Source organism: Phyllostomus discolor, chromosome 5 (genome assembly GCF_004126475.2).
Source record: "Phyllostomus discolor isolate MPI-MPIP mPhyDis1 chromosome 5, mPhyDis1.pri.v3, whole genome shotgun sequence".
NCBI lineage: Eukaryota > Metazoa > Chordata > Mammalia > Chiroptera > Phyllostomidae > Phyllostomus > Phyllostomus discolor.
The window spans coordinates 31,180,429-31,187,907 of record NC_040907.2 but is presented as its reverse complement, the minus strand read 5'-3'; the positions used below and the strand labels follow the sequence as shown (position 1 = coordinate 31,187,907).

Here is a 7,479-nt window from a genome sequence, read left to right as displayed (position 1 = left end):
GGGATACGTAGTTCATTTGGTCCTTAGAAACAACCACTGTAGAATCAGAAAGACTCGGTTTCCCGGCAAGCTCTATGGTAGGGGTGTGACTGCACGTATGGCCTCCAGGGAAACGTAGTTCGGTTGCCAGATTCTAGGGTTGTCTCCGCCAGAAGCGAACTCCGTTTCCCAAGTGGCGCTGCGGCAATTAGTCGAAAGTCGGCCTTTCCGGGTCTACTGGGGGCTTTGAACCCGGAGGCGGCAGTAGTAGCTGGCATAGGTTCAATGTGATGGTGACAGTATCTTGTGCTTGAGGAGGTCTCGACCAAGATTCGGCACCTTCGACTCCCTCCTGATGTGTCCACCTCAGGGTATCCCGTTTCCCCCCCAGTTCCCCAAGAACGCCTTTCCCCTGTCTAGTCCCAGAGGCGCAGTTTTGGTCTGATATTGCATCCTTATCCTTAGTATTCACTATTTCAATCTGATATTGTGGCTTATTCCTGTGCTGTGCGTCGGTTATCCCGTGCTGGGAGAGTAAAGGCACAAGACGCCAGGGAAACAGCCCCCCGCTGCAGGCTATGAGTAAGAGTCTGAGCTGGTCCGAGCAGCTCGACGCGCTTCTCAGTGCTACTGATGGAAATGTGGCCAGGATTAAGGTAAGGGGAAGTGAGGACCCCGGTTTGGGAATGTGGGATAAAGGACTCAGATCTCATTGAACATGCACTTTTTATTTTATTTTATTTTATTTTATTTTATTTTATTTTATTTGTTATTTTATTTGTTATTTTTTTGTAGCAGAGGTTGTATCCCCTTGGCGTCTCTGCTGCAGGTAAGTATTGCTCCTTTTTCTATCCCCTTTCAGGATCTCTTTCACCTTTCAGGAAGATCTCTTTCAGGGTCTTCCTTTTTCAGCACCTGCACCATCCACTCTTCCTTCCAAATGTTCAACTATTTCCTTTCTTGAACAAAGATCTGTACCCTGTCGTCCCACCCCTAAATCTTCTTTCCTCAGCAGGAGACCTGACTGGAACCTGGATTTCCCCTCATCATTTGCCTCCCCAATCAGGAACCCAAGCTCAACAGCCTTGGGCTCTAGAGACTCCTATTGTGCCAGAGAGACTTAGTTGGGCTGAGGCCCATAGCACATCTCTCAGGGATGAAGTTACTATTCTCAGATCCCAGCTTCGATCGCAGGCTCAGGTGAGGCTCGAAATCCTAGGTGAAAAAGCCTTCTTTTTCTCCCAGTACATGTATATATGGTGTTGTGTGAGACGAGGATACCATGGGTTGGGGAAGCCCCTTACCCAGTAGCTCATGTGGTTTTCTGCCTGGGTAGGTGACTGAGGCACTAAGGCAAGCTGTGCAGGGCCTGCTGGAAGAGCAAGAGCAGCAGAAGTACCAAATTTGTGCACTGGAAGGTATCTGCCCAATTTATTTCTTCATACACAAAGCCTTATACATATGCAAACAATTTTATTGCACACCTGTTGTGTGTGCATTTGCATCTTGATTTGAAAGTGGAGTCTCTAGGCTCATATATGAAGCTCTTAGAGGGGTTGATCCTCCAACTTGTCCCATTATAGCATCACTAAGGTTGCTGCAGGGGGGCCCAGAGCGGAAGGCTCTTCTTTTGGAGCAACGCCTGGACAGGCTGAGAAGGGAACTGCAGGGTCTTCGAATCCAGGTGCAGGAACAGGCCCAAGCTCAGATACAAGCAGGACCACAAAAGTGCAGTGCTACCAGTGGCCTTCACCAAGAGCTGCAGAATGAGTAAGTGATGGGCAAGACTTCCCCTTCAGGCCTTTGAATTCCTGGTACTCTGGTAGCCTCCTCTGGGCTTGTTGATTGGCTTTAGATGGACTGCTATCATTCCTGCAGGAGGCAACTGCTATGGGAGGAGTCAGAGATTTTGAGGGAGGAACTGAAGTTGCTGCGGGACCAGCTGAGTAAGTAAAAGACTGGAGGAGGGTATGAGTTCACCTGTTCCCTTTTCTGGAAAACCTTCTTTTTCTCCCAGTAAGTGGCTATAGCTCTAACTGCTTGAGCTACTTAGCAGTCTGGCGAAGTATTTGGTCTTGCCTCCAAAGGTATGAGTCTACTCTCCCTAGTCAGCTTGGAAGCTTCCTCTTATCTGGACCAGCATGCTTATATCTCAGTTCAGCACCAGATTGGGCACAAGGCAGGGAGGGGGAAGGAAAGAAGTTGGAGAACAGCTTTCTTGCATTTTCTCTCATCTGCAGCCCAGCATCAGGAGCTGATGCTGAAACAGATGGCTGGGGGCCGGCAAGCTCAAGCACGCAGCTGGAAGGTAGGACCAGTATTGGACCTATCCCTTCAAATCTCCCTGTGGAGGCTCCTTCCTTTCTCTGTCTATCCTGTTCTGCAGGCAGGCCAGGATACCCTCGCCTACCCCTATCTCTTTCTCTTCCCTATGATGATTCCACCTCCCTTCAAAGCCCTTCTTTCCAAGCCCTCTGTTCCAGGCCATGAGAAACTGTCCTTGCCACTAAGGGTTCCATGTGTGTTGAAGAGGCCCATTATGGAGAGGCAGGGAGTGTTTCTCCTGGAGAGGGAGATGTTTGGTTCTACCTGGCATCATAATCTGGCAGATGTTGGAGCAGTTGCAGAGTGGCCAGGAGGGCAAGGAGGCTGCCAGGATAGAGGCCCAGGATGCCCGGCGGGACCAGGACCTCCTCAGGTCAGGGAATGTGAATGCCTGTGGCAGTGGAGGGGATTTGTTTCACAGAGGCCAGGCATTGGGTTCCAAAGTTTAGCTATCCTATATATGACTTGGGCCAGTAGGGGCAGTAGGAGTATTTGGGATATAGTCCATAAGGGAAGTACTGAGCATTCTTTACGTGGTATGGAGTCATTGAGGTATCTTTATGCGTTTGGAGGATAAAGGGGGAGTTCTGGCCTTAGAAGGAGGACAGTTCTGTGCTGGAAGGGCCCCCTTGACCCACCATCACCATTTCTGCCTCTGATTTTGTTTCCCTTTCCAGGACTTCCGTCCATGTCCTCCAGTCTAAGCTACCCCTAGCTGCCACCTTTGCCACATCTCTTCCGTCATCTAGCTCTGAAGCCATTTTTGAAAACAGTAACAGTACCTGGGAACTTTTAAGGAAGCTAGGTGAGGGTAAGGGGAGGGAGTCCAGTTCTGGGGGAGGCTAAATCTGAATGGTGCCCGAATGCCACCTGCGTCATTGTTTGGCACCAGGTAGAATGGGGTCTCTGCCTCTTTCTTTGTGAGTCCATCAACCACTTTTGCTACTTATCCCAAGTCAGGCCTGTATTTCTCTCCGTATCAGACAGGTCCAGGGCCTAGTTCTGTGTATCACAGTGTTTGCTGATTTTTTTTCCCCTCTTTTTCTTTTCTCTCCTCCTAGATCTCCAGAAGAGCACTCTTTCTAACCTGGGACCCAGCAACTTTCAGCTCCAGGCCCAGAGCATTGAGCAGGAGGACCTGTCCTTTAATGGCCCCAAGATACTCCTGAGTGACCTGTAAGGACTTGGAAGAGTAGTAAGATAAAGACTTCTTTGCTCACCTTCCCCTCCAGAAACAAGGCCTTGTTTCTGGGCTCCCTGCCCCTCCCCTCTTGATCCAGCTGGTATCTGCCCTCCCTACTGAGGCTTGTCACTGCCTGCCCACCTGCCCACCAACTGCAGTAAAATGGTTTAACTCTCCCTGATGTGTTTTCTATGAATCCACATTCACATAGGATAGACTCAGCTGTACCTTTTCTTCCTGTAACATGACTACTTCTTGCCACTGCTTTGCCTGAAATCTAAGTTAAAGACATTTATAACTGTACCTTCTGAGTTCAAATTCTGCTCAGTGAAACTTGGACAGAGGTGGGAGCTCCATTCTGGTGGGTAGAATGAGGTAGGACAAAGCTCTGGGGCAGTACTGCTGTGGGAACGCAGAAGCAGGCAAGACACTCTGGTTGGCCTTGGGTGTGGGCAATAGGAGGTTTTCTCTTCTTGTCTCCAGCTTTTGCTCTTGAGGCTCACTCCCACCCTTTCACACCTCCTCATTCTTAGCAGCCCAGCCTACATTTCTGTAGCAGTCTACTCCCTCTCTTCTTTCAATCTGTCTGCCTCTAATTCAGTGGCTTTCAGAATTTTTGCACTGTGACCTCCAGTAAGAAATAGTTTACATTATAGCTTAGTAAGTACATATGTGTATATTTATTAACTGAAGCAAATTTAATGATTTAATACTTATGCTTGCTAGGAGTGATGCACTTTGGTATTCCTATTTCATTAAAAAAATGCTTTGTGGCTACTGGTTCTGATTCTTACACCATTGGGTTGCTCTTTGGAAGATATATCTTACTAGGTAAACTAAGGGAAGTAAAGGAAGCATTACTTTCTTTTTACTTGGGCTTTGTATTCTAGATAGGATTTTCGTAGTAACAGTATCTCACTGAAGCTTCATGAGATCTCTTCCATGGCTGAATGTAGCCAAAAGATATTGCCATTCATCAAAGTGGATGTTTATTGAGCATAATACATACCAGTTCTGGTATGTATTTGCCTTGAGCTAAGGTGTGCAATGGGCTCATTTAAAGGTCCCAGCTCTTAGCTCAGTCCAGTTGGGAGGACGGTTATTTGAAGTAAAAGCATCGTAAAAGGCTGATGGCAGGAACTACTTCCTTTATGGGGTGCATTCAAGGCCCTGGCATAACAGGTCATAGAGAGTGACCTTTGACACCTGAATAGGGCAATCCTTGGTTCTTACCCTTTAGCATTAGGGAGCTTGCTGAAAGTGGAATTGTAGAGACCAGACCTGGGACAAACAGAACCTGTTTACTTGATCTTAGCCAAAAGGCTGAGGAGCAATCAAACAGCCTGTTAAAAAACAAACAAACAAAAAAACAAACAAAACCCCAAAAAACTTCCCATCAAGGCTCATCTTCCTGCTGAACCAGGTATATGGAACCCCTAACTTTTATTAATTTATTTTTTAATTAAAGCATTTTTTAGAGAGAGAGGAAGGAAGGGAGACAGAGAGGGAGAGAAACATTGATGTGGGAGAGAAACATTGATGTGAGAAAGAAACATCAGTCGGTTGCCTCTGATATGTGTCCCATCTGGGGCTGAACCAGCAACCCGAGCATGTGCTCTGACCAGGAATCGAACTGGCAACTTTTTGCTTTGTGAGATGATACCCAACCAACTGAGTCACCTGGTCAGTGTAGGAACGCCTGACTTTTAAATCTTTTATTAGTCAGGTCATACATCTGGCATGGTGGTATCATTCAATTCTACTTGCTACCAGTACTCTACTTATTCATTAACTACTTTGTATAAGAATGTGGGAGACAGGTTTGCAAGGGTGCCAAAGCTATAACAGCAGAAACATTTAATGACTATGTGGAACAGTGGTATTTGAACTGTCACCAGGTGGCAGCACATGACTTGTTTCCAGAAGAAGAATACAGAAAAGGCTTTGGGTCAGGGGGACCAGGCTAGGGTGCTCTCTTTTTTCCCTTTAGAGAGCCTGTGAACTAACAATTAGTCTTCCTAAAACTCTCCTGTTGAGGCTTCTGTTCTGCTAGGAATCTTTTATATACAACATAAAAAAGAAAGGACAAATTTGGCATTGAAGCCCAAGCCACATTCTTTTTTTTAGATTTTATTTATTTACTTTTAGAGAGAGGGGAAGGGAGGGAGGAAGAGAGGGAGTGAAACATCAGTGTGTGAGAGAAACTGCCATCAGTCGCCTCTTGCACACCCAGAAGTGGGGACCTGGATCACAACCCAGGCATGTGCCCCTGACTGGCAATTGAACCGGCGACCTTTCCGTTCACAGGTCACTGCTCAATCCACTGAATCACACCAGCCAAAGCTAATTCACATTCTTAAGTCCTACCACACATCTTTTAAAAACTTTATTGCTACCAGGAATGTATACCGACTATATCCTTATCCATGGGGAGTGTGTTCCAAGACCCCGAGTAGATGCCTGAAATTACAGAGAGTACTGAACCCCATATATACTATGTTTTTTATATAGTGTACCTACATACATACTATTTTTCACATACATACCTATAATAAAAAAACTTTAGAAATCAGGCACAGTAAGAGATTTTCAACTAAAAGTAAGGTAGAATAATTATGACAATATGCAGTAATTAAAATTATGTGAATGTGGTCTCTTTCAAAATATTGTAAAATGTATTCACACTTTTTGTGAGATGATGAAATGCCTATGTGAAGAGATGAAAAGAGGTGAATGAGACATTAAGAGTTAGTTTACCTGAATGCAAGCAATGGCAACATGACAGTTGGAATAGCTACTAAGTGACCAGCTAGCAGGTGGGTAGCATGTGCAGCATGAATATGCTGGACAAAGGGGTGATTCACATTCCAGGTGGGATGTAGTGGGACTACACGAGATTTCATCATGCTATACAGAATGGCTGCAATGCAAAATCATGAGTTGTTTATTTCTGGAGTTCAGACTGCAATTGACCATGGGTAACTGAAAACTACAGAAAGTGAAACCGAGGATAAGGGTGGACTACTTATTTAAATTCCACTCATCTTGACAGTGAGTCTAAATATGTAGGAAAGGTGATCTCTAACCCCAGGGAATGCCAGTACAAGAAGGCCCATATTCCACTGTTCCTTTGCCTGTTCTTGCCCTTCTATTTTTTAAAATTATTTATTTTTAGAGAGGGTAAGGGAGGGAGAAAGAGGGGGAGAAGAACATCAATGTATTGTTGCTCTGCTTTGCCCCCCACCGTGGACCTGGCTGGCAACCCAGGCATGTGCTTTGACTTGGAATCCAACCGGGGACCCTTTGGTTTTTGGGTGGCACTCAATCCACTCAGCCAAAACGCTAGGGCCCCTTCTAGAAGCCCTAGACCTGTTGCAGTCTGTTCAGGCATAAGATTGAGGGCCTGAGGTCCAGGCATATGAAGAAAGCATGAAGAAATATGTGCCTGTTGAATAGCTGAATAGAATTTTATTATCTGCCCAGCTCTTTCAAAATCCTGTTTTCAAGCCAGCTAAAGTGTTACTTCCTCCAAGAAGCCTTCACCAGAACTCATTTCTTAGCCTAGCTTAATTACTCCGTCAGCATTTGGTTTAACCCTACGCACTGCTGCTACTATCTTAAGTCGTTGATACAGTTGTTTATGTAACAGTTTCCCTCAGCCTGTATACTGAAATCCTGAAGGACACTGCGTTCACAGGACTTGTCCATAAACAGTCTTACTTAACTATACCTTCACCAACCCAAAAGCCGCGCTAGTCTAATCCAGCGCGGCTTTCTTCTGGGTTTGTCAATTACCACTAGTTTATATGTTTGGAGTTTTGATTGGTCCATTTTGTGTTTACTGTCCCGCCTTCTGCGAGGCTCCTGGACCAGGTGCAATCGCTCAGCCTCTTCTGCTTCTTCTGTTTTTACCCTCACTTCCTTCCTATTGGTTTCCTTCGTCCTCTAGAATTGGCGCCTAGGGATGTTGATTGGCTTTTCTGGACGCCCGT

The 7,479-nt window shown here is 45.9% G+C and overlaps 1 protein-coding gene across 9 annotated transcripts; it reads left to right on the top strand.

The window, feature by feature from the left end:
• The first annotated feature begins 109 nt into the window (after positions 1-109).
• On the top strand, positions 110-3,663 carry CCDC163 (coiled-coil domain containing 163). Of its 9 annotated transcripts, XM_036025985.1 has the most exons (11): positions 112-278; positions 445-635; positions 775-808; positions 992-1,179; positions 1,316-1,397; positions 1,563-1,749; positions 1,858-1,925; positions 2,220-2,287; positions 2,589-2,677; positions 2,982-3,115; positions 3,366-3,663. In XM_036025985.1, the coding sequence occupies exons 2-11, from the start codon at positions 558-560 to the stop codon at positions 3,482-3,484; spliced, it is 1,047 nt and encodes a 348-aa protein (XP_035881878.1). In that variant the 5' UTR covers positions 112-278; positions 445-557; the 3' UTR covers positions 3,485-3,663. The 9 variants fall into 9 exon arrangements, with proteins under 9 accessions (XP_035881884.1, XP_035881881.1, XP_035881880.1 ...); XM_036025988.1 differs by having other exon boundaries at positions 111-635; positions 778-808; positions 995-1,179; XM_036025987.1 differs by having other exon boundaries at positions 111-635; positions 778-808.
• Positions 3,664-7,479: the final 3,816 nt, after the last annotated feature.